Raw genomic sequence first — 27,949 nt, forward strand, 5'->3', positions numbered from 1 at the left:
ATAGAAATTTAAATAAATAATAAATATTTTTAAAAAAAATTAATAATTATTGTTGTAATTGAGGTTCACCATTTTCCACTCTGAAAGTGAAGGCTCCTCCACCAGTTGAATTTTCTTGATGAAAAGGGAGGACCCCAATCTTAATGCTGCTATTTTTTAACCACTATGGGTATGCTATATATTATGCATTTGTGTATAAGCTTGTGTAAAAGGAGCAAGAGAAGGAGACTTGTCAATATTGGAAAGCAAGCTTAACTATCAATCACTCTGAAATATATACAGTGAATGCCAACAGATCATAATCACTCGAAACACCCGAATGAGTTTTAAAAAAAAACAAAAAGGGGCAGATAAAATATACCTTCTTCATCTACTTCTCAATCACATTCTTCGAACCTTCCACACACACTTTTAAGGGTAAGTCCATAGGCTTTCTATATCTGAATTCTCCGGCGAATCATCGGAGGGTGGCGAGTTTATCCTGGGAGGGGTTACCAGCATTCCTCCTGCCATATCCACCATCAAATTGGGGAAGTTTAAAAGCTCCTCCTCGTCAATATATTCCAGACCTGAACCGGACTCCATGCAACTGCTTGACCCCTCGTTTTCAAGGTTTCCCTCGCCCTGTAACGCCTCTGTGTCTGGCTTGGTTAGCCTGGAAGCGGCGGCACTAGCAGCAGCCGCCCGGATATCGGTGGCGGATGTAGAGGACACTTTGGGGTAAGAAAGAATCATGTCCGGGAAGTTTAGGTCGGTGTCGGGACCTTTGAGGGCAATAGCGGCCACATCATACGCGGTTGCTGCCATTTCAGGTGTGGGGTACGTTCCGAGCCATATACGCGTGGTTTTACGCGGCTCACGTATCTCGGATACCCATTTCCCGCCCCTGCATCGTATTCCCCGATAGCTCGAATGCCTTCGGGAGCCAGGAGGAGATGGAACATGACTTGGCGTATGAATGGTTGGTACGCCGTCGTGGATTGGTAGTTGCGGCGGGACAACGGAGAGTGGAGTTTGGGTAGTTGGGATGGTGGGTGACTGGTCTTTTAGGGGCAAATTGGTGGAAGGATCGGCCATGGATGAGAGTGTTTAGAATCATGGGGTATGTGTTGGATCCATTTATAAGGTGGGGGATAATTTTATAAAGCGTGGAGAATTCGCGGAGTCTTTTTGGACACTTCAGTGATGTGATAGACATTGAGGTTCCAAAGCGCACACGTTTTCTTATTAAATATTATACAAACTTAAATTTAAAAAATATTATACCAAAATTCAAGATGTTTGTATAATTGTATTTGATTATTCAAAATTAAAATATTTTTATTTGGTTACTCTATCATTAAAATTTAATTATATAATCTCACATTAACATGTCGACAGTAAACAAAAAAATCTCACATCACCATCATAATGTATATTATTGACATAATAATAAAATTAGTTCTAACAATTTTATTAATGGTCACTTTGATTGTCATCACAAGGTAATATCTGTTTAAATCTAACTTTTAATCATTTGATATTGAATATTCATAACATTCCTGACGCTTGAATCCATGACATTAAAAAATAATAACAATTCTTTTACAATCGAATTCGCTCGATTCGTACGCAAAGCAAATTCTTTAAATAACTAAATGAAATACATGTATTATACTCTCGATGGAACGCCAAAACTACATATGATACATGCATATACACTTCCCAAAATTGAACTTCATAAAGAATAAAACCTATACCCTAGTTAACGCCGTTATTTTTCTTCTTACATAAAATAAATGGGAGGGGAGGGGGAGGGATGGGATGGATCCATGCCTTAATACCGACCCCTCATCATATATATAACCATGGTTTTCAGAACCGGACCGGTTAGCGAATCGGCCATGTTATCGATTCATTGGTCGAATCGGTCCGACCGATCGGAAAAATCGGATAATGTCATAATTATTTAAAAATTAAATAAAAATACCAAAAATATTTAATAAAAATAATTTTTTATATCACAAATCATATTCAAATCAAGTCATAACATATATAAGTTAAAAACCATAAAATCCAGTAAAACAAAATGATTCAAATTAACTACAACATAATATTTAAGGTAAAACATATTAAATAATAAATATAATTATATAACTATAATTAAAAAATAAATTTGGGGCTAAAAAATCATAACAAAATGATATTGTTGGTTTAATTTTTTTTAAATAATCCCACATGGCTAAGAAACATAGAAGAGCATCCCAACTAACTTCTATAAATAATAGAGGTAATTTGGCATTCAAAATCATGGAGCCTTTTGGTGAGCTTTGAGTGAACTATTCTTTCACTTCAATCAAGCTCGAATTTTAGGCTTCAATCGAGCTTCTAAATTTTTTTTTTTGAGTTCAAACCTTTTCGAGTTCAAGTTTCAATATTATATTTCGAGTTCGAGTTGAACTTGATAATTTTTAGCTCGTGTGTTTGAGTCGAGTTGAGCTTACTTTTAAAGTTTTCAGGTTCGAGTTGAGCTCAACAATACTCGAGTTCGACTTGGCTTGTTTAACAAACGACGTCGTTTGGTTTAATTTTTTTTATAAAAAAACAAAATTGACGGTTTTTTATAGTTTTTAGCTGATCCGGTTCGAACGATTCAGCGGTTTCGACCGGTTCACTAGTAGCGGTTCCCGATTGAACCGGCCGGTCCGGTCTGGTTATCAAAACACCATATATAACTCACTTTCTTTAGAAGATATCGATAGTTTTTTTTTTTTCTATTTAAAATATATAATTTTAATTCATTAAACGATTTTAGTGGTTAAAATAAACATTATTTTCTTTAAAGATTATATGTCCAAATAATTATATTTACAGAATATATGTTGTTAATGATTTAAAAAATATATAATATATTAAGTTATAATCCTATTTTAATTATTAAAAAATTATTATATTTAAATTATAATCATCTTAAATTATTAAAAGAATAGGATTAAGCCCAATGAAATATTGTGACAGCCCATTTATATCAAAGGCACCTTAGACCACTCGGCCATCCTGACTTGACTGAAAATCAACGTTTCATGGGCTTTGATGAAATGAATTTGGATCACAAAAAATAGAAAATAATGAGAACAGTTTGCAAGCGTCAACATATATCAAAGGGTAACCTATAAGCTTATTTAAATAGTATGGACGATTATAAAATAATATTTATTTATAATTTATTTAATTATTAATAATGTATATATACTTTACAAATATAATTATTTAAATTTGAGAGCTTTAAAAAAATAATATTTTATTCTATCATCCAGAGCTTGAGACCTCTCAATAATTCACAGATGATTACTTTCTAATATAAATAATAATAATAATAATAATTTTAATATTTCCTAAATATATTAATGCATTAGCTTTAATGTCATCATATTAAATGAAAATTTTGGTAAATTTTATTAGAAATAATAATGATATTTTCTACTACTACACGAACATTTTCTAAATATAGATTTTTAATTTATCCAATTATATTATTATTCACTCTCGCTTATTAAACATTTTCTAAAACTTGTGATTAAAAAAAATATGAGGGAACCAATTGTCCGAATGTACTTACTCTTTTTAAAACTTACTCTTTTTAAAGAATTTTAATTTCTCGTAGCATGATGTAAAAGAAAAGAATGTTTTTATCACGAGAAAAATGAATCATAATCTAATTTATTGACCAACTAATTCATATTAAATATTATATAAATTTATTAAGAGACCCTGCCATATAATTGTTAAGCATAATGGCTGTCCCTTTTTTCCATATGTATGGGGTAAGGGGAGGTAAGTAATGTATTATTATCGATATATAATTATTTCGTTTTAATATATTTCATATGCAAATAAATTAAAACTTTATGAACATGATGATTTTAAGAATTAATATTTGATAAACTGATAACATATGATTTTATGTACCATCAACGAATTAGATGATAATATATTATCTTTTAATCCAATAATAATATATGGTGCTTTTATTATTAAAATCACTCAATTGGGTCGCGATAAATATTTTTTAAAAATGATTATAATATTTGAAAAATATTAATAAAATTATAATTAATTATCCAGGTAGACTCCGTATCGGTTTGGTAATTCGTCTGCATTTAAAAATAAATGCCAACAACCAAGACAGCCTAACACAATGGTGACATCTGGCCTTCTGCTAACCCTCTTTAGGGTTTTGCTAATCCTCTCTGTTTCCTTAATCATATTCCTCTCCCCTTTTTAATGTCTTGTCATCTTTGTAATAATTCTGTTGGGTTTTGCTATTTCTATATAATATGCTCTCATAATTTTATACTATTATTACATAAGGATGAGTTTGTCATCCTATTTAATAAATAGATTATTTACTTAATTAATTCTATAAATAATGTATTCATTACGTTTGTTTTTACAAATATTATCTTAATTGTACTACTACACATTGATTATTCTCGTGTGTACTTAGGGGGTGTTTGGATTGGGGAATGTGGGATTCCCATGGGAATGGAATCCACATTCCCCCGTTTGGTTAGCCCGGGAATCCTATTCCCGGTAATGTAAGATTACCAATAGTGGATTTTTTGGGGTATATTACCGGGAATGTCATTACCTCCCTTTCCTTAGGTATTGTTGGATTACCGGCGTTTTGGACTAAAATGCCCTTAAATTTTTATTTTTTTTCAAAAATATATTTATTCTGTCATCGAATAATAAAAATTTTACGAATGTTAAATTACAAATTTATCCTTAAATTATTTTAGATTTACAAAAAAAAAATCTATAATTAAAATTTTATATAAAGTTCAAGGGTTTAAATAAAATTTTACCCTTTCATTAAACTTTTTTTTATTTTTAATTTTGTAAAAAATATATAAATATTATGAATTTAATTTTTTTAAAGAAAATATATAAATATTTTCCAACTTGTAATATTACACAAATATATAATTAGGACAATTTGGTCAAATATACATTCCAATAATCTTTTATTCCTTTAACCAAACACGGTAATCTTACATTCCTGCTAAGCCAACCAAACACAAAATACAATATTCCCAGTAATGCTATTCCTTGGTAATCTTACATTCCCACTGGTAATCTTATATTCCGTGAACCAAACGCACCCTTAGGGTTTGTAACCGGTCGATTCGAATTTTAATTTACCCAAATTTAATTTAAAAATTAAAATTCTCCATCTACATTTAGCTCGATCTGTATTTGACTCTATCCGACCTAAATAAATATATTTTTATAAAGTAAAATAAGGAATTAATTTAAAAAATAAAATAAAATATATATTTATTATAATTATTCATAAATATATAAAGTGTAATTATAATATTATGTTGAGTCATATTAGGTTAAATTTTTTCATCTTAAACTTGAACGTAAATTCAAACCGTCCACACTCTAAAATAACCATCCGTATGTGTATTTGTACTTCTGCTGTCGCCTTCTCATATACCTCAAATCAGTACTTTATCAAAAAAAAAGATGATACATCAATTTCTTTATTAATTAAGTAATTCATTAAGTTAGTATCAAATATAAAATTATAAAATTTGTATATGTTCTTTGTTATCTCACTTATGATTATTTATTAATGTGTTATATATTTATATATTAAAAAAATTCACCAATGTGATAAGATTTATTTACGAGTAAATTAGACAAAACTATGTTACTAAAAGTGTTAAAAATAGAATTCAATCTAATTTATAGTGTAAATTTAGATAGTGTTATAAAATAAAATTCAACAACAAGAAGTTGTATTTTAAAAAGATGCGCGTGGTTTACAAATTCCTGGAGACGCGTATGGTTAGATTTGTCTTGAATTGTGGATCATTGGCTACAAAATCCAAGTCTCTCACTCTCGTCCATCAATCGTTTCCCATACTCTTTTAGTTCCATTCTCTTTTCTTTTACCCAAAAAAAAACATAATTTCCCGTTAATCATGGCTTCAACTGCACGTGCACTTCACCGATAATGAACCATGGGACTTTTCCGGCGACTCTTTGGAGGCAAAAAGTCCAACAAAACACGCTCCGACAAGGAACGGAGGCGTTGGAGCTTTGCTAGATCTTCCAATCCCACGTCTTCAACTTCCCATACAGATGCATGCGACTACACGTTGGATGCCAACAAGCACGCCATAGCAGTCGCGGCCGCCACTGCTGCTGTAGCCGAGGCTGCTCTCGCGGCTGCACATGCGGCTGCCGAGGTCGTTAGACTGACAAGTGGGGGTGGCGGCGGAGGCGGAAACCGACGCCTCGCGCAGGAGAGGGCGGCTGTCAGTATACAGTCCGCTTTTCGAGGTTATCTGGTTAGTATTTTTACATCACTTGTTCTCAGTGACTGTCCGATTCTCTTCGCTTTCTTTGATCTGCTTTGTTAAATTCAAAAGAAGAGTGGTTGTTTTAAATTATAAAAGCATTGTTGAAGCTTTTTAACTGGGGAATGGTCCAGGAAGGAGAAAGACCGGTGCGCCGACACTGGGGAATGGTCTATGGGGGAAAGTTGAAGAAACCAGTCATCAATGCCTCAAATGACATTAGTTTCTTTCATTTAATTATTGATTTAGTGGAATGAGTCCGTGAAGTGATGGGATATAAAGAGAAAGCTGAGTTGTATAATGTGTGACTCGGTTGGCAAAATTCATATTCCTCTTTCGTCTTCCTGGTGGTGTTCTTTCTTTGTCTCTTACCCTGTGAAGAGAAATTGCAATTAAGACTTAATAGTTCAGTAGAGTGAAAAAACAAACAAATTCCTTTAGGAGGGAAATGAGTTAATTATGGTAAAGATTTGCCATAGCTGCAGCAAAGAATATAATAATAAATTTGCATTTGCATCCTCTATTTCAATATCTGATTTGTACACAAAGCTAATTTTACCTATATGTTATGTAGAACATTTTTGTTGTTGTCAAAATTGGTTTCTTGCTTTTTGGGGCATCTTTCAAAGGCATCATGCAAGTTTTTACCTCATTTTAGTAAGGCATAATTGTGCAAATGTTTCATGGTACATCCAAGTTGCTGGACCAACTTTACCTTTGCCTCTGGACCCAATTTATCATATTCGTCCTATCGCATTTCGTATCAATTTAACCTTCAAAATTATTTAATTGCATCATTCTATATCTTATCTCTAACTTAAACCCCTATATTAATAACACTAAACCTTAACCCATAACTTCTAAACCCTAAACCTTAATTTCTAACTTAAAACTCTCAGTTTAGGGTTTCAGATGAGGGGTAGAGTATAGAATGATGCAATTGAGCAATTTCGAGGGCTAAATTGATGTGAAAATGGTAAATTGGGTCTACCAACTGGGATTCTCTTTTTGACATCAACTTTATGACTTCATATTAATTTTCTCCTGAAAGTTGTTAGGTTTTTATACATGTAGTTCGCTTTTTATTATACCAAATTCCTAGCTTTATTCTGAGTTAAAACTTTTGTAAAGCTGTAAAGCTTTGTTTAAATTAGTGCTGCTATCTATAAGGATTATCTCTAGTTGGGGATGATTGTTCTTTCTTTACTACCTCTTCCTCTTTAAATTAGTGCCTCTTGCTTTTCGAGTTCATTGTCTACCTGTTGCAAATCATTTTTTATCGGAGCCTTTTAACTTCTGAAAAGACCAAAGAAATGTCAGTGGCTTTATTTTTCTTATGTAAAATTCTTACAAGGGTTATCATACAGTCAATTGGACTGGTATGGTATTGGATGGTTTCTAGTTCTGATGTAAACGGTGCTAGAGTTTTTGACTTCTGCTGCCACGTACAGGCACGGAGGGCACTTAGAGCTTTGAAAGCATTGGTGAAGCTTCAAGCATTAGTGAGAGGCCACATTGTGAGAAAGCAAACAGCAGACATGCTCAGACGCATGCAAACATTGGCCAGGCTGCAAGCTCGAGCCTGTGCTAGTCGTGCACATGTGACAAAGTCTTTAGATTCTGTCATCAAGATGTCCAGACTTAAACGAAACGCTGTAAGTATACCTTTCTATGCTTCTTGATGTTTAGGACCCATTTATGAAAATGATGTAGAAGGTATGAGTTAGGCAAAAGATATGCTTTTGATGTGCTTGCTATGAGCTCACATAGTATGCTTCAAGCACTAATAGATTGAAAGACCGAGGGACCATTTGCTTTGCCTACACTTAAAGTTCTGATACTTTTATGGAGGATTCAAGGTTAATTTGAGTTATGCTCATAAAATAATTGAAGGTTAAATATGTCTTCAAGATTAGTTTTGGTGAAATATATATAGTCGGGGTCAAGGCAGAATTAACTATGTTAGGCTGAATCATCGATTTGTGTAGAAAGAAAGCTTGACATACGTTTTAACAGATACGGTACGGAGCAGTTGATATCCAGGGACTTTTCGAGAATAATAAACTTATCATTTGCTCAGTCCGGTGATGTCCTTTTCCCATGTGTTACTTGCAGGTTCATGCAACTTCTGTAAAAGATGAATGCCAACCGTGTGCTTATTGTACTAAATCTGATAGGTTCTCAATCTTAAAGGTATCGCTTAATTGGCAGTTTGCCTCTGCAGATTCCCATTTAACATGGTTTCCTACATAAATTCAAATTTAAAGGTAGATGAAGGCGATTCAAGCTAAATTTACGTTCAAATCAACAAATGGTTTTCTTTTAGCTTATGCCAGATTATGGCATTCTGCTTAAAGGATTTCGTTCTTTTGAACTTTTTGACATGTTTGTTTTATATGGTATCGTTCCCGAATCCGTTGAGCACTGAAACTTACACCATGACAAATTAAAATGGACCCGGGTATAAAATTGGATCTTCGAATTGGTCTTGAATATTGCTTTTGTTCATGCAGAGAAGTGGAAATTCAAATGCGACGAACATCGTTGATCTGGAGAAAGCACAGATGGGTTCAATTGGTTAGACCGTTGGACAGAGGAAAGTTTATGGAACAACTGTAGAGATGGCTCGATTAGCTGTAGGCATGCTGATGATGAGAAGAGTGACAAAATTCTTGAAGTTGATACTTGGAAACCTCACTTGAACTCCCAACAGAGTCGCAAGAATTTTAGCAATCTCAGCATTTTTCAACTTTGGACTATAATTGGAGCTTCACGGCATACGACTCCCCGAGAAAACCATCTGGAAAAGCTACGAATCAGATACCAAATATCTCTTCAGCAGAAGTTTTCTCATTGAACTCCATGAAATATCCTGGAGGGAAAGGTGAAGCAGTTCAAAGAACAGCTGACAACAGCCCACAAGTGCATTCTGCATCATCTAGACCTGGAAGTAGTGCTAGGAGAAGCCCTTTCACACCAACAAGGAGTGAGTTCTCATGGGGATATATAGTGGATATTCCGGTCACCCAAATTACATGGCGAACACCGAATCATCCCGGGCTAAGTATCGGTCCCAGAGTGCCCCAAGACAGAGGCTGGAGTTCGACAAATATGGTTCAGCTCGAAGAACTTTTCAGGGGTTGTGGGACGAAGGTACTAATTCAGAAAGAGATTTTCCCCATCATGTTGACTTCAGGTACAGGTCTCAACCGACATCCTATGGCTTGAATTGTCCTGGTAGTGCCAACCAAAGGGAATGATCGACGATCCCTGCTTCCCTTCCCTGACCTTCTATATTTTCCCTTTCCTCGTGTGTGATAGCAGTGTGCTAGAGTTGTAAATTAGTTTACCACGACGTTAAAACGTTGATCCAGATCGATCAAATTTAAAAATTATTAATATTGTACAAGAAAAGTTATAACTGTTGTCCAACTGTTGGTAAGTTTCAAGTATCAACCGAAATTATCATTGAAAATAAAAAACTAAAGAGTTTCAGTTGGAGTTTTGTCTGTTTCCATCTAATCTGGCTTTGGTTTCAGTATTTTGTTTCAGTATTTTTGTCCTTTCAATAGTTTTCTGAATCAGGTGTCTTAACATGGTGACAGTGACAGTGAACAGCCAATATTTTTTATCATCCATATAAGAAAACAAACAAAACCTTGGATTCCCAGAACTGAGAATCGATCGGACAATGTGGATCATACAGTTATGAGACCATTTTGCTAAAACCAGTTACGGATCACAGGGTGAAAATGTCTCTCAATAATGATGAGTCTCCGGATCCATGCAGATGACAGCAAAATGGACATCACGCACGATTATAAGCTATATAGTTGTGCATTTACAAATTGAATGTAGGAAGAAGAGATCTCCAAAGAGGGTGGAAGGTTATGCAGTGCTAGTTTTCGTTACAATCCCATCTAGGTTAGATGGTGACACCAACGGCAATGATTGTTTCCGTTTTCATTCCGAGACAGCATTACGAATTAACAGTGAATCTGCATTTTAATAAGAATAAGAATCAACAGAGAGGTGCCTATTGCAGAAACATGGGACTTATATGAAGCATGAATGGATATGGAACCTACCCCAGAACCAGCAGCAGCGAAACAAAAAAAATAATCGTCGCCTGAGAGATTCGAACTCTCGCGGGTGAAACCCATGTACTTAGCAGGCAACATATAAATAAGAAGCATATAAGCATTTGGCATGAGCAAGTAAATTCACCCCAAGCATCTTGCAGATACAATTGTCAAAATAGTAAGAGATTCCAAGTACTCTTATTATTGGCCCTCCTCACTCTGCTGTAATATACTAATAAGTTTGTACTAAGCATTTATTATATTCAACCATCAAAGTATCACACGAAAGTAAAATAATAATAATTCATTATATATATTAGTATTTGAATTTGATGATTTTCTTAAATTAGTATTCGATTCTTTGTCTCAAATTAGTACCTAAACATACAAATAATCCTCAAATTGATGCCTAAAATGATAGTACATGGCGTCGATGTGATATTTTAAGTTGTAAAAACGTAATACTTAATGACATCATCATTTTAACATGTCAATATCATGTTAACAATTTATTGAATGTTGAGATGCAAGCCAGCACAAGTACCAATTTGAGAAAACTACAAATTTATATATCAATTTGAGAAAACCACTTTACAATTACCCTATACTATTAAAAGAATGGTAAAATTACTCAAATGCTTATTTGGTCCTCCAAGATTTTACTTTTTTCACTTCAATGTCTAAAGAAAAATATTTCCTGACCAGTTAGTCCAATTAAAATTACATCAACGCAGGAGTGGTGGGGAACTTCAAAGCATCTTTTGAATTTTGCAGGACATAATTATAGCAAGTATTTGGGGTGTACTGTATAATACAGATTGAGATTAGGGTTTAGAGTATAATCAATTATTACTATGTTATAGCATTGATTAAATGATTAGGTAGACATGTGCGTAAGACCGATAAGAACCAAGAAGCATGTAAGTGGCAAAATAACTCATATCATTACTTGTGAGAAGATTAACATGGGGTTATCATTTATCTCACATAGTTGACCTCAAATTGTATCATTAATCAGTGTATAATAGATATAGAGATTCAAAGCCTAGATGAGTGGATGTATTCCAACATTTCATTATGATTAAGATTAAAATAATTTAGTTAGGCTTTAGTAGGGTAAATCAAAAGTCGTGGTATTCGATTGTTTAGCACAACCACAAAGAATATACGTAGACTATCGTGTCAGTACCGTTAATTGTAATGTCAACACAATAACGATCAATAATGATTTTTGTTGAACTTAATTGATAAATTTCAGGTTTAAAAATTTAATTAGGTGTAATTTGTGCTTATTTTGAAATAAATAAATAAAAGTAATATGGGAAAATAGCTAATTTAAGGACTTTGTAGCTTTCATGATTATTTCTGTTTAGTAGTGTCAATGTTGCATATTTAGGTTTAATCAAAGTTGAGGTTAGAGTGTAGTAAGGGTGCACTAAGGAATTAAAGTTATTTAATTTCACGTTTTGTTGATCAAATCGGTAAACATATCATTATCTCTATTGCCTAATATTAGAACCCATCATACTACAAGTCTAAGTTTATTATCTTGTCATTCTTTTTAGTGAAAACACATTTGGTGTGTGCAAGAATTGATTAAAGATTATTTAATTACTAGAAATAAAAAGTATTTAATTACTAATTTTATTAAAAAATAGACAGATTTGATCATATATATACGTGTGTGTGTTGAATAATAAATTTTTATACGATCAAATTTCAAATAACACCCCTGCTAAGTACTAACTATGCCTTGGCTAGGGTCCTTGTCCACAATTATGGATCCCTTCCCCTACAAATATACATACATATGCTACAAATCAAATGCCATAAACTCATTAAGTAAACTCAATCATAAAAATGAGTATTGTTCGAACTATGCATAAGGTATGTGCACTATTAAAGAAAAATTATAAACAAATATCTTATAATGAGATATAATATTAAACAAATGATTTGAAACTGAGGTCACGAGTCAGACCCAAATCTGCAATGTTGGACTGGCTTGAAAGGGAGTGATGTAGGGAATAGGAATCCATGATCACGAGGGAGAGGCCACTCCCTGATCTGAAGATCTCATTGATTCCCTCCTGAACCTGAACCTGCACCTGCACCTGCAGCAGAGATATTCGATTACAAAAAAAGCATGATTTTCAACATATTTCTTGTTGAAACCTATCAAAGCTTTAAACTTTTCAGTTTTCTTAATAGTTTTATGCATTAAAATGTGATTTTTATGTGTGAAGGAGTAGTTGTCTTGTTCCCAACGCATGCATTCCAATCTTCAGTTTGCTCCAGCTGTGTGTATTTTAGGTTGAGATTAGGTCAAACAAAGCTATTTTCTTCTTCTGACTATTACTTTTTGTAGGTGAAGGATACACATCATTCACGTTTACAAGCCTTGATTCCTATAGTGCTATTTTTAACCTTTTACCCCATTCCTATTTATTTTACAACAGTTACTTTTCAGAGATTCCTATTGATTTTCCCAAATACTTTAGGATGTAAGTTTAAAAAAAAAATGGTTAAAAAGATTAAAGGTACAAATCATTATCATCCATCATCTTTTATCAAAGTTTTATACTCATTCACACCCTTGTAAGTCATATTTATCGTCCACAATCTTTTAAAAGTTTTCAGCATCCATCCTTTTTGATAATTGTTGATGAGAGTAAAATAGTTATTGTTAGAGTTTGATTTAAATTTGGTGTGACACATATTAATAAATATATAAAATTAAGAGATAAATAAGAAAATACGTATTTCTTGATACTCACGAGCCAATAATTCGACCATTTTAATTAACAATAAAGTCTCCAATAAAACTGGTAAAAGCAAAACTCATATTACTAACATAATTCGATAAAAAAAATGCCATTAAATTATCACACTAACCCTCTCAACTGTCCCCTTTAATCTATTAAATTTAAAGGTTTTGGTTCCAATATTAATAATCCCTAACCAAAAATGTACTACTACCAATAAATATCATTTACATAAAATTTAACTAATTTATATTTTTTTGTTTACAAAAATAGCTACGTTGGCCATAGTCTCTGACACACGACTTCTTTGCCCTGCTCACTTTATCTGCCATGTAGCTTCCTCAAGCTTCAATCTTTCACCCCTTCTCTGTTTATTGATATTCTCAGCTTTCTCTTATCAACTGTGATTATTGATGTCTTTATTAGTGTTTGTTCATCTCCCCCTGTAATTATCTTTCTGTGGTTTTGGGAAAGTTCACTTTTTGGCCATGGAGTTTAAGCTTTCTTTTCAGTTCCTCTGTTTTATTCTCCATTTGTTGTTGTTGTTGTTATTGGGCGGTGTTGGAGCGCGAGAAGAGCGAAACCCAGAAAGGGAAGTTCTTATTTCCTTCAGAACAGCGCTTCAGAATCCTCTTCTCCTTTCTTCATGGAACCGAAAGGTTCATCACTGCGAATGGGATGGTGTAACGTGTCAAGTCGGTCGAGTCACCATGCTTGCTCTTCCATCTCGGTCTTTGAAAGGTCCACTCTCTCCGTCTCTTTCCGCCCTATCCAGCCTTACCGTCCTGGACTTGTCGTCCAACCTTTTCTTTGGACAAATACCGGTTGAGTTCGCTGAGTTGGCTATGCTCGAGACTCTCAAACTCGGGTCAAATTCTCTCTCCGGGAAAATCCCTCCGGAGCTCGGCTATCTGAAAGCTCTTCGAACGCTCGAACTTTCAACCAATGGACTCAGTGGCACAGTGCCGGCTCAGCTTGGGCAGTTGACTCACTTGGAGTTATTGGACCTGGCTAACAATTTCCTTTCGGGATCTCTCCCTTTAACTCTCTTCAAAAACCTTCATTCTTTAGCCTCTCTAGACATTTCCAACAACTCATTCTCCGGTAACATCCCGCCGGAAATCGGTGACCTTAGAAACCTGAACTCTCTTTACATTGGCAGTAATAAATTTACTGGGCAATTGCCCCCTCAAATTGGTAAACTTTCACTGCTTGAGAACTTCTTTGCACCCTTTTGTTCCATAACAGGGCCATTGCCTGAAGAATTATTCAGTCTAAAGCTGCTTGCCAACCTTGACCTTTCATACAACCCATTGAAATGTTCCATCCCAAAGTCTATAGGAAAGTTGAAGAATTTGAATATTTTGAACCTTGTTTACTCTCAGATCAACGGCTCTTTACCAATTGAGCTTGGAAACTGCCAGAAGTTGATGATGCTGATGATGTCTTTTAATTCGATATCCGGTTCTTTACCTGAAGAGCTTTCCAAATTGCCTGTGTTGACATTTTCGGCTGAAAAGAATCAGCTCTCTGGGACATTGCCGCCATGGCTTGGGAATTGGAACAAAGTGGAGTCCTTGCTGCTTTCAAGCAACCGATTTTCGGGTAATATCCCACCTGAGATCGGGAGCTGTTCCATGCTGAAGCACCTTAGTTTGAGCAATAACAATTTGTCAGGTTCGATACCGAGAGAGTTATGCAATGCTGAATCACTTTTGGAGATTGATCTTGATGGTAATAACCTCTCGGGTGCCATTGAAGATGTGTTTGTGAATGTAAGAGTCTCACTCAGTTGGTTTTGCTTAGCAACCACATCAATGGTTCAGTGCCTGAGTATCTTTCGGAGCTTCCGTTGATGGTTATTGACCTCGACTCCAACGATTTCACTGGTACAATACCTGTGAGTTTATGGAGTTCAAAAAATTTGATGGAGTTCTCTGCTGGAAATAATATGATAGAAGGTACTCTGCCGGTTGAAATCGGTAATGCTGTTACATTGCAGACCCTTGTTCTGAGTCATAATCGTTTGAAGGGAAGTATACCTAAGGAGATTGGCAACCTCTCAGCTCTTTCTGTGCTTAACTTGAACTCGAATTACTTAGAAGGACATATACCAGCTGAAATTGGAGACTGCAAAGGACTGACAACATTGGATCTTGGAAACAACAGTTTGAGTGGATCAATCCCGGTGGAGCTTGCAGATTTGGAACTTCTGCAATGCCTGGTTCTTTCTCACAATAATCTATCCGGTTCGATCACTTCAAGACCGTCATCGTATTTTCATCAGGTTAATATACCTGATTTAAGCTTTGTTCAGCACCATGGAGTATTTGATTTGTCGAACAATAGATTGACTGGTCCAATTCCTGAAGAACTGGGGAACTGTGTGGTGGTGGTGGATCTTCTTCTCAACAACAACATGCTTAGCGGAAAGATTCCAGGATCACTTTCTCAACTGACAAATCTTACAACTTTGGATTTGTCTGGAAATTTGCTAACAGGTTCAATTCCTGTTGAATTGGGCGACTCCTTCAAGCTTCAGGGCTTGTATTTGGGGAATAACCAGCTTACTGGAGCCATCCCTGGAAGCTTAGGTCGTGTTGATAGTTTGGTGAAGTTAAATTTGACTGGCAATAAGTTATCCGGTGTTATTCCTGTAAGTTTTGGGAACCTGAAAGAGCTTACTCACTTGGATTTAAGCCACAACGATCTTACCGGGGAGTTACCTTCTTCGTTGTCCGAAATGCTGAACCTGGTGGGGCTATATGTTCAGCAGAATAGGCTCTCTGGTGGGGTAGCTAATCTGTTCTCCAATTCCCTGTCATGGAAGGTTGAAGACATGAATTTGAGTAACAACATTTTCAGTGGACACTTGCCACACTCTTTGGGCAATTTGTCCTATGTGACTTACTTTGATCTTCATGGGAATATGTTCACTGGTGAGATTCCTTCAGAAGTTGGTAACTTGATGCAACTTGAATACTTTGATGGATCTGCAAACAAATTATCAGGACAGATTCCCGACGAAATATGCACGCTGTTCAATCTATTCTACTTGAATCTGGCAGACAACCGGTTAGAAGGTCCTGTACCCCGTAATGGTATTTGCCAAAACCTGACAAGGATTTTACTTGCTGGGAACAATGATCTTTGTGGCAGAATCATGGGTTTAGAGTGCCGGATCACAAACTTTGAGAGATCCTCTTTGTTAAATGCTTGGGCCCTTGCAGCGATCGCAGCTGCAACCGTCTTCGTCATTTTCACTATGGCCTTTGCTCTACGAAGATGGATTATGAGCAGTAGTCAGCGAAGTGATCCAGAAGAAACTAAACTGGAAACCTTTATAGATAAAGAGCTATATTTCTTGAGTAGCAGCAGGTCGAAGGAGCCGCTGAGCATCAATATCGCGATGTTCGAGCAGCCACTCCTCAAACTGACCCTGGGTGACATTGTCGAGGGCACCAGTCACTTCTGTAAGACAAATATAATTGGAGATGGAGGGTTTGGAACGGTTTACAAAGCTAAATTGCCTAGTGGGAAGACTGTTGCGGTTAAGAAGCTAAGCCAGGCAAAACACAGGGTCATCGAGAATTCATAGCTGAAATGGAAACCCTGGGTAAGGTGAAGCACCAAAACCTTGTCCCATTGCTTGGATACTGTTCTTTAGGTGAGGAGAAGCTCCTTGTTTATGAATACATGATTAATGGAAGTTTGGATCTTTGGTTGCGAAACCGCATGGGAGCTCTCGACATCCTCGACTGGTCTAAGCGATTCAAAATCGCAATAGGTTCTGCTCGGGGACTGGCTTTTCTTCATCACGGCTTCATCCCTCATATCATCCATCGGGATGTCAAGGCCAGCAATATCTTACTGAGTGAAGAATTCGAACCGAAAGTTGCTGATTTTGGGCTGGCCAGACTTATCAGTGCTTGTGAAACTCATGTTAGCACTGATATTGCAGGGACTTTGGGTTACATCCCACCTGAATACGGTCAGAGTGGTAGGTGCACTACAAAGGGTGATGTTTATAGCTTCGGTGTAATCCTACTGGAACTGGTGACCGGTAGAGAGCCGACAGGCCCCGATTTTAAGGAGATCGAAGGAGGGAACTTGGTCGGGTGGGTGTCGAAGAAGACGAGATCAGGCCAGGCTGCTGATGTTTTGGATGCAATGGTGTTGGATGTAGATTCAAAGCAGATGATGCTGAAGGTGCTGAGTATTGCTCAAGTTTGCCTGTCCGAAAATCCTGCCAACAGACCAACAATGCTTCAGGTGCTGAAGCTCCTGGAAGGGATCAAGGAGGGTTAACTGTGTTTGTGGTAGGAAGTATTTAGAACATTGTCAAGTTTTTTACAAACAAGTTGGAATATGTATGGCTACGTTGTAAGGATTTCAGTTGCTAATCTAATTTTATTTTCAGTTACAAAGATGTTATGTACATGATGGAGCACAATAGGGGTTAAGAAAACAATTCATATGCATTACCACATGCGATTTCAACATTAATTGTCATGATGCAACCTTTTTTTTGGTTGCCGCTTGAGCTAATCTGGACCGACTCGGGTTGTGCACCTGACTTTGGTAAATTTTCTGCATATACACAAGGACTCGAACCTGAGAAATTGCTTAAGCGATATCAAACTGTTTACCACTTGAATCAACCTCGTTGATCGATGCAACCTTAATTTACTATTTTACGTGCTAAATATTTCGTTTTTAATTTTTCATGATGCAAATAAGATGATCGCCTTCCTTTCAAATAATGGAATCAGAATTTGAGACTTAAAAAAGAAAAAGATTTTAGGAGAAGATGAGGGAATAAAAAGAAAAAGATGAGATAATTTGAAATAATTTCAAAATATTTTAGGAGATAAAAGAAGTGTTTTAGTGATTTTAGAATCAAGGTGGTTAGAAGATTTTGTAAATAAATAGAATTATAGAGTATTTGAAAAAAAATAGTTAACTGAATTACATGTCCTCAAAGTATAATCTTCATTTTAAATATGTCTTTGAACTTTTAAATGTTCTAATTTCATCCGTAAACTATGACTATCATTCTAATTAATCCTTGAACTTTTGAAAATTTCAATTTCATCCCCAAACTCTGACCTTCATTCTAAATTGATCCTCACACTTCTTGATCATTAAAATTTCATCCCAAACTATACGTATATACTAATCATATCATTTTTTAAATAAAATTGCTAGGTCAAGTTATATTATTACATGTTTAAAAAAAAGTTTAGCTTAAACTATGGTTGAAACTAATTATATATTTGGATGAATCCGGGGATAAAATTTGAATATTCAAAAGTTTGGGACCAATTTAGAAAGAGGGTCATAGTTTAGGGATGAAATTAAAATATTCAAAAGTTTAAGGATCAATTAAAAATAAATATTATAATTTAAGGACAAATGATATAATTAACTCGGAAGAAAATTAATGAAAATGAAGACAATATTTTAAAACTGATTTGGTAGAAGAAAACTAACTTTGAAAATTTGGTATAATTTCCTTTGGAGAGCTTTTAGTTTTGATCTTTTTGTAAAATAGTCATTTTTCATTTAGTTAAAAGAAATTCTTTAATTAAAATGCCATTATCAAGTTTTGAAAAAGTTCGCTTAACTAGAATATATTAATTATTTTAAAAATTCATAAACCCGGTTTTGATATTTTTCTTGTTTTAGATAAATTTAATATATTTTCAAAACTTATTTCAACCCAAAAATATTTTCTAACGAAGTAAAAGTTCTGAATCGACTACTCAAAAACTGACCTGAAACTATTAAATCAGACTTTTGGTATTACAAGAATAACCTGAAACTATTAAATCAGACTTCAAAATTTTATGTTTTGGTCACCAAATTTTGAAATTCATTTTTTATCATCCAATTGTTAGTTGTGTAACAACAGAACTAGAACCTTACGTTTTTAGTACTCTTATTTACTAAATTAGTCTAACATTCTAACCTCATTCTTTCCCGTGTTCGAAATTCTTCTTCATTGTTATTCAATCACCAGTAGTTGTTGTTTGAGACATTATTGGTACCAAAATGTTCTGTCTTTTCTCGGTTTGATATGTAATCTCCACTATCTTATGAATGTGGAATTGAGATATATTACTTTTCTGAATTTCTCCTTCTTCTAGACCTCTTCATCATTTCAATTTAGAAGATAATATCCCGACGTAAGTGAATCAAATGAAGTTAAAAAATCTAAGCTGGAGAGGAAATTTTAGGTCTTTTATGCATAAATTTACCGATAATTTAAACAATGTTAACGGGCGAGTGATCGAAAAGAGAGAAGTTTAAAAGTCGAGCAATCAAAATAGAAATATAGATAAACTTGAATGACTAAAAACATAGTTTACCCATGAAAATATAAAAGATTACTTTGATGCGTATAAATATATATATTTGACTAATACGAGTAGCCATTTAGACAATTTGATTGAGTGCAGACTTTGCATTCATTCTGCACCAACCAACAAATTAGCTGGCAGCTACGAATGAACATTTTTTTTCTAAAAAAAATTATGTTTATGACTGTGAATATCTTATAAATTTGATAACTTCGGAAGCTATAAACTAGATGACACGAATTATAATATAAATCTATAAATTGTTTATGAATGTGAATATATTATATAAAATAAATTATTAATTCGTCAAATTTTAGATAAATATACCCATATTACTCATGAAAATACAATATATAAATAAAAAAATGTCAGGTTTGCTTATTTATTTTCAAGTAATTGAAATAATGTTAAATTGATCAATTTTGAGAAGAGATTGAATGGATGATTGTAGAATTGGAATTTTATAAAAAATTAGAAGTTTAAAGTGATTACAAAATAATATTTATTTATAATTTTTCTTAATCATTAACAATATATATATATATATATATATATATATTCGTACATACAATTTAGAAGGTTAAATTTAGAAGATCTCTAGAAAATAATCCTCTCTTTAACCACCGAATCTACTTGATGGGTTCAAATAATATTTTATACCTTTCAATATAATTGATGTGAACTAAGTTTATTGGTACTTAAAATTATGAGTTAATTAAATTATGATCATGGTTTCAAATCACAGACTGAAAACGTGATAGCGCCCGCGAAATAACGGTTTCGTCGCCATTCGAGTTACCCGCTACACCCGTAATAGTGTCTAATAGTGCCCGCGAAGGCCACAATCACGGTAAACCTGAAATGACCGAAAACGCGACTATGACCGTGATTTGAAACCCTGATTATGATTTTCATTTTAAATGGATACTTATACTTTTGAATATTTTAATTTCATCATCAAATTATGATTTTCGATCCAAATTAGTCCTTAAAATTTTTAATATTCTAATTTCATCCTCAAACTATAACCCTCATTCTAAATTGGTCTCCATACTTATGAATCTTTCAATTTCATCCAAATATGTAATTAGTTTTAATCATAATTTAAACCAATTTTTTTTTTCAAACATATAATAATATAGCTTGACTTATCGGTTTTATTAACATGGGATGCAATTAGTATATATCGATAGTTTAGGATGAAATTAGAACATTCAAAAGTTTGGGAATCAATTTAGAATGAGGGTCATAGTTTGAGAAAGAAATTGGAATGTTAAAAAGTTTGAGTACTAATATAAAATGAGATTCATAATTTGAGGATAAAATTAAATTGTTCAAAAATTTAAGAGTCAATTTAAAATTAGAGTCCCAATTTGAAGATGCATAATATAATAAACTCTAAAAATATTAATTTTAAAAAATATGAACATGGTAGGAATATGAGAAACCCTATAAATAAGGAAACTACAACACAAATGTATGCTCATAACCAGCTCAAGACAATGAAGTTGGCTCACTTTTCTTTCCTTCCATTTCTTTTAGTTGTTCTGATCTCATTGATTGGGGCAACTTTTGCTGATTCTCATGGGAATTTTGTTAGAAGTCAAACTCTTGGAATTGTGTAGAAGTTCAACGTGGCAAATGAAGATAGATTCACAAGTAAACAAAACAAAGTGGAAATGCTTGGCAGTACACTAAACCACACATGCATATGTCGGCAAAGATTTTTCTTTAATTGTTTGAATTCACACGGCAACATGTCAAGCAAGAATTAAGGAGAGAAGTTGAGAAGCATCCAGAGGTCCTCAAATAAGTCGGTTATACAACCTATATATATATGTGTGCTTAGCCTTTAGTTGGTGTGAAGTAGTGAGCGTGAATAAAAAAAGTGAGTGAGCGTAAATACGATTGAGGAGTGAAAAAATAAAGAGATTTGAGAGATATATTGTGAAGCTTAGCAAAGCTTTAAATATATTGGTGAGTTTGTAAACTAGCAGCAGCTAGTATTGCAGTATTGTAATATTGAGAGTGTCGTTGTAACATATTTTGTTTCGTATAAATAAAAATTTCTGAGTGTTATAAATTATCGTGAGCCCATCTACGCTTCCAACAAGTGGTATCAGAGCTTGGTTCGAGTTCAACGTGGTGGAGAAGATGGCCAACATGATTCAACCTCAAATCCCGAGATTGACAAAGACAAATTATGGCAATTGGAGCATTCAAATGAAGGCGTTACTAGGGTCCCAAGATTGTTGGGATATCATCGAGGATGGTTACACCGAGCCTGAAAATGCAGCAGCAGAAGCAGCCTTGGCCAATGAAGAAAAAAGGTATTGAAGGAATCCCGGAGAAAAGATAAAAAAGCATTGTTCTTTATTTTTCAAGGAGTAGACGAATCTACCTTTGAAAAATTTCTGATGCAAAGACCGCAAAACAAGCGTGGGAGATTTTGCAAAAATCTCTACAAGGTGTCGAAAAAGCAAAGAAGGTACGCTTACAAACTCTCCGTGCTGAGTTTGAGATGCTAAAAATGAAAAATACAGAAAACATCGATGATTATATTAGCCGTGTGAAAACGGTCGTAAATGAAATGAAAAGAATGGTGAATCACTCGATGATGTTAGAGTGATGGAAAAATTTTGCGGTCATTAACAAGAAAATTCGATTACGTGGTGGTGGCAATCGAAGAATCAAAAGATTTATCTCAGATATCGATTGATGAGCTTGTGGGTTCACTTCAAGCCATGAGCAGAAAATGAAACAAAATGAGGATTCTGAAAATTTGGAGCAAGCTCTACAAAGCAAGATGAATGTCAACGAAGGAAAAGCTAGCAGCAGCTACACACAAGGACGAGGAAATCGTGGTGGTTATCGTGGAAGATATAGAGGAGGACGAGGAACTCGTGGACGTGGTGGTCGATCACATAGCACCGATCAAATGAGTGAAAACAATCCAACATCAGGTCGTGGACGAGGATTCAGAGGCCGAGGTAGGGGCAGATATCAACAAGGAAGTAAATTCCAGGTACAATGTTATAATTGCAATAAGTATGGTCATTATAGTTATGAGTGTAGATCTGCTCCTAAACAAGAAGAAAGAAATAACGTAGCAGCAGCTGAAGAAGAAAAAATTGAAAAATCTCACGTATTCCTCACTTATAAAGGAAATGAAGAATTCAAGAAAAATATTTGGTATCTTGATAATTGTGCCAGTAACCATATGTGTGGTCAAAGGGAACTGTTTGTGAAATTAGATGAAACAGTTCATGGACGAGTAACGTTCGGAGATGACTCGCACGCAGAAATAAAAGGAAAAGGCAAAGTCATGATTACTCAGAAAAATGGAGAAAATAAATATATTTCAGATGTTTATTATGTACCTGCTTTGAAAAGCAATATCATCAGTCTTGGTCAACTCCTGGAAAAAGGATATGAAGTGCAGATGAAGAATCGCTCGCTCGCCATCAAAAATAAAGAAGGAGAATTGATAGCCCAAGCTGATATGACTCGAAATCGTCTCTTTACAATTGATATCGAGTCAGGAGAAGTAATGTGCATAAAGACCGCGATCAAAGATGATTCATGGCTATGGCATCTAAGATATGGACATCTTGGATTTTCTGGATTGAAGCTGTTGTCAAAAACAAGCATGGTGAAAGGACTACAAGAGATCAACCCTCCAAATCAATTATGTGAGGCTTGCATCAAAGGGAAGCAATAGACAAAGCTTTGAAGTTGGTAGATCCTGGCGTGCCCGAAGACCACTGGAGATAGTACACACAGATATAGCCGGTCCTTTTGACATACCATCGCTTGGCGGTAACAGGTACTACCTAACTTTCATTGATGATTTTAGTAGAAAATGTTGGATTTATATCTTGAAAGAAAAGTCAGAAGCGTTGGAAAAATTGAGAGAATTCAAAGCAATGTCGGAAAACAAAGCGGTCAATATTTGAAGATACTCAGATCAGATAGAGGAGGCGAATATACATCAAAGTTATTTGAAGAATTCTGCAAAGAGCATGGTATCATCCATCAGCTGACAGCCAGATACACGCCACAACAAAATGGAGTTGCAGAAAGGAAGAACCGCACAATCCTGGATATGGCGAGAAGCATGATAAAAGGTAAGCAACTACCGAGAAATTTCTGGGCTGAAGCAGTTCGATGTGCAGTTTATTTATTGAATCGATGTCCAACAAAAAGCGTGAAGTATATGACGCCAAACGAAGCATGGAGTGGACAGAAACCAGGAGTTGGACACCTCAAGATTTTTGGATGCATCGCATATGCCCATGTTCCCGAACAGACCAGAAAGAAGCTTGATGACAGAGGAGAAAAATGTATTTTCATTGGCTATGATGAAAGAAGCAAAGCTTACAGATTATATAATCCTCTTACAAAGAAGATAATAATTTCAAGAGATGTCGAGTTCGATGAAGCAGACTATTGGAGATGGAGCGAAGAGGAAAAGAAAGTTGAAGGACTATTTTTTGAAGATAAAGATGGTGATCTTATCAATCAAGATGAACAAGATGATGATCAAGATCCTCGACAAAATCTACCATCATCGTCAAGCAGCAGCAGCGATGCCAGCAACATAATAGAAGATCCTGAAGCATCTCCCACAGAACTTCGAAGATCCACAAGAGAGAGAAAAATGCCAGAAAGGTACAACGATTATGAACTAAATAATGTTTCACTTTTCTGCTTGCTTGTGAACAGTGATCCAATAACATACGAAGAAGCGGTTGAAGATGACAAATGGAGGAATGCAATGGATGAAGAAATTGCATCAATAGAAAGAAATGATACATGGGAGCTAACAAGACAACCAGAAGGCCATAACCCAATTGGAGTAAAATGGGTTTACAAGACAAAGACCAATAAAGAAGGAAATGTTGAGAAGTACAAAGCGAGGCTAGTTGTCAAAGGCTATAAACAAAGACAAGGAATAGACTATGATGAAGTATTGCTCCAGTAGCAAGGATCGAGACCATCAGACTTCTCACAGCAGTCGCAGCACAAAAAGGATGGAAAATTTATCAAATGGATGTGAAGTCAGCATTTTTAAATGGCTACCTAGAAGAAGAAGTTTATATTGAGCAACCACCTGGATACATTAAAAAGGGACATGAAGACAAAGTTTACCGATTGAAGAAAGCTCTATATGGTTTGAAGCAAGCCCCGAGAGCATGGAACACAAGGATTGATGAATATTTCCAGAGAAATGGGTTCATGAAGAGTCCATACGAGCATGCCTTATACACAAAGAAAAATGAAGACGGTGATATCATGATCGTGTGCTTATATGTGGACGACATGATTTTCACAGGAAATAATCCAGGTATGTTCAATGATTTTAAGAAAGCTATGACTAAAGAATTTGAAATGACAGATATTGGAGAAATGTCATACTTCCTTGGAGTTGAAGTGAAGCAAATGCAAGAAGGAATATTTATATCACAAAAGAAGTATGCAGAAGAAATTTTAAGAAAATTCAGAATGGAAGATTGCAAGCCGGTAGCCACTCCAGCAGAACCAGGAGTCAAATTAAGTGTGAATTCAACAAGAGAGCAAGTGAATCCGACGTTGTTCAAAAGCATAGTTGGAAGTCTAAGGTATCTGACTATTACACGACCAGACATAATATACGCTGTGGGATTGGTAAGCAGATTCATGGAGCATCCGAAACAAGATCATTGGAGTGCAGCAAAAAGAATCCTCAGATATGTCAAAGGTACAACAGGTTATGGTTTATTCTACACGCATTCAGAAAATTCGAAGCTGGTTGGTTATTCTGATAGTGATTATGGGGGAGACTTAGACGATCGGAAAAGCACAACTGGATATCTCTTTCATATCGGCTCTGCAGTATTTTCATGGTCATCAAAGAAGCAACAAACGGTAGCTCTTTCAACATGTGAAGCAGAATACATAGCCGCAGCAGCGTGCACTTGCCAAGCAATGTGGTTATGGAATATTTGAACGAGCTAAATTTGGCGCAAGAAGAACCAACTACAATCTATGTCGACAACAAGTCTACAATTTCCCTTGCCAAGAATCCAGTCTCTCATAGCCGAAGCAAGCATATTGATACAAAATATCACTTTATACGAGAGCAGGTGAAGAACAAAATGTGGAGCTAATTTACTGCAGAACTGAAGATCAACTAGCAGATATTTTCACAAAGCCATTGAGAGCAGATATATTCAATCGACTCAAAGAAAGCTTGGAATGGAAAGTCGAGTTTGAGGGGGAGTGTTAGAAGTCAAACTCTTGGAATTGTGTAGAAGTTCAACGTGGCAAATGAAGATAGATTCACAAGTAAACAAAACAAAGTGGAAATGCTTGGCAGTACACTAAACCACACATGCATATGTCGGCAAAGATTTTTCTTTAATTGTTTGAATTCACACGGCAACATGTCAAGCAAGAATTAAGGAGAGAAGTTGAGAAGCATCCAGAGGTCCTCAAATAAGTCGGTTATACAACCTATATATATGTGTGCTTAGCCTTTAGTTGGTGTGAAGTAGTGAGCGTGAATAAAAAAGTGAGTGAGCGTAAATACGATTGAGGAGTGAAAAAATAAAGAGATTTGAGAGATATATTGTGAAGCTTAGCAAAGCTTTAAATATATTGGTGAGTTTGTAAACTAGCAGCAGCTAGTATTGCAGTATTGTAATATTGAGAGTGTCGTTGTAACATATTTTGTTTCGTATAAATAAAAATTTCTGAGTGTTATAAATTATCGTGAGCCCATCTACGCTTCCAACAAATTTCCTTATTTGTCTTCATCTTCGTCCAGCAAACTCTTCCACCAATTCCAAGGTTATCTACATGCAAAACAATCCCTCGTATTCATCCGTTTTGAATGCTTACATTCAAAACACCAGGTTCATCACACCAGCAACCCCTAAGCCCCTTGTCATCGTCACAGCACTGCAAATATCCCACATCCAATCAACAATTTATTGCTCAAAGAAACATGGTTTGCAGATTAGAATTCGAAGTGGCGGTCATGATTTTGAGGGGCTTTCTTATGTTTCTGAAGTTCCATTTGTCATCCTTGATCTGCTTAACTTTCGAGCAGTTAAGGTTGACGTAAAGAATGAAGTTGCCTGGGTTGAATCTGGTGCAACTTTAGGTGAATTGTATTACGGAATCGCTACTAAAACGAAAACCCTCGCCTTCCCCGCTGGTGTTTGTCACACCGTTGGCGTCGGTGGGCATTTTGGTGGGGGAGGATATGGTATATTGATGAGAAAATATGGTCTTGCTGCGGATCATGTGATCGATGCTCTATTAATTGATGTTAATGGAAGAGTTCTCGACAGAAAATCAATGGGAGAAGATCTGTTTTGGGCCATTCGTGGAGGTGGAGGAAATACCTTTGGGATTGTTCTCGCTTGGAAAATAAAGCTAGTCCAAGTTCCAGCTGTTGTTACTGTGTATACAGTTAACAAGAACTTGGAACAAAATGTAGTCAAAATTCTTAATCAATGGCAATACATTGCTCGCAAGCTTCCCAATGATTTGTTCACCGACGTTACGATGACCAAGGTGAATTCGAGTCAAGCAGGGAAGAAAACAGTTCAGGCTGCCTTCAAAGGATTGTTTCTCGGTGGGGTTGATAAGCTGATTCAATTGGTTCAAGACACATTCCCAGAGCTGGGATTAACTAAAAAGGATTGCCTGGAACTGAGCTGGGCTGAATCTGTTCTCTACTTCGGTGGAGTTCCGACACAAAGTTTGGAGATTATGCTTAATAGAACAGCTCTTGGAAGACCAACTTTCAAAACCAAATCCGACTACGTGAAGGAACCGATTCCCGAAAGCGGATTGCAGGGGATAATGTCGAGGTTTCTTGAGAAAGAAGCCGACATTGCTCTGATGATGATGGTAGCTTTTGGAGGTAAAATGGAGGAAATTGCAGAAACTGAACTTCCATACCCGCATAGAGCAGGCAACTTGTTCCAAGCCTCGTACCTTGTCGGATGGACAAATGGAGAAGATGAAGGAAAATACATAAGCTGGATCCGAAGACTTTACAGTTACATGGGGACTTATGCTTCTAAATCACCGAGAGAAGCGTATTATAATTACAGGGATCTGGATATCGGAACGAACAACGTTGGGTACACAAGTTACGAACAAGCCAGCATCTGGGGCCGTAAATATTACAAGAACAACTTCAAAAGGTTGGCACAAGTCAAGACAATGGCTGATCCAATGAATTTCTTCAGAAATGAACAAAGTGTCCCTCCTCTGTCATCTCCATGGAAGAAGAAGAGTAATTAGGGTTGAAAAGTTAACATCTCTTGTACTAAAAAAAGTACTTTGTTGCAAATAAAGAGCGTCCTTGTCGCTTTCCCTGCATGAAGAAG

At 35.5% G+C, this 27,949-nt stretch overlaps 2 protein-coding genes and 1 pseudogene across 2 annotated transcripts; 2 read left to right on the forward strand and 1 right to left on the reverse strand.

Annotated features, from left to right (window-relative positions):
- Positions 1–236: 236 nt before the first annotated feature.
- Positions 237–1,092, reverse strand: LOC120204625 (ethylene-responsive transcription factor ERF027-like). Its single transcript, XM_039204693.1, has one exon. The coding sequence runs from the start codon at positions 1,075–1,077 to the stop codon at positions 412–414; it is 666 nt and encodes a 221-aa protein (XP_039060624.1). The 5' UTR covers positions 1,078–1,092; the 3' UTR covers positions 237–411.
- A 4,818-nt stretch (positions 1,093–5,910) lies between these two features.
- Positions 5,911–17,607, forward strand: LOC120204627 (annotated as a pseudogene).
- A 3,449-nt stretch (positions 17,608–21,056) lies between these two features.
- On the forward strand, positions 21,057–27,916 carry LOC120204628 (cannabidiolic acid synthase-like 2). Its single transcript, XM_039204696.1, has 2 exons — positions 21,057–21,152; positions 26,341–27,916. The coding sequence occupies exons 1-2, from the start codon at positions 21,065–21,067 to the stop codon at positions 27,861–27,863; spliced, it is 1,611 nt and encodes a 536-aa protein (XP_039060627.1). The 5' UTR covers positions 21,057–21,064; the 3' UTR covers positions 27,864–27,916.
- The last annotated feature ends 33 nt before the right edge of the window (positions 27,917–27,949 follow it).

The sequence above is a fragment of the Hibiscus syriacus genome, unplaced genomic scaffold (genome assembly GCF_006381635.1).
Source record: "Hibiscus syriacus cultivar Baekdansim isolate YM2019G1 unplaced genomic scaffold, ASM638163v2 tig00011079_pilon, whole genome shotgun sequence".
NCBI classification, from domain to species: Eukaryota; Viridiplantae; Streptophyta; class Magnoliopsida; order Malvales; family Malvaceae; genus Hibiscus; species Hibiscus syriacus.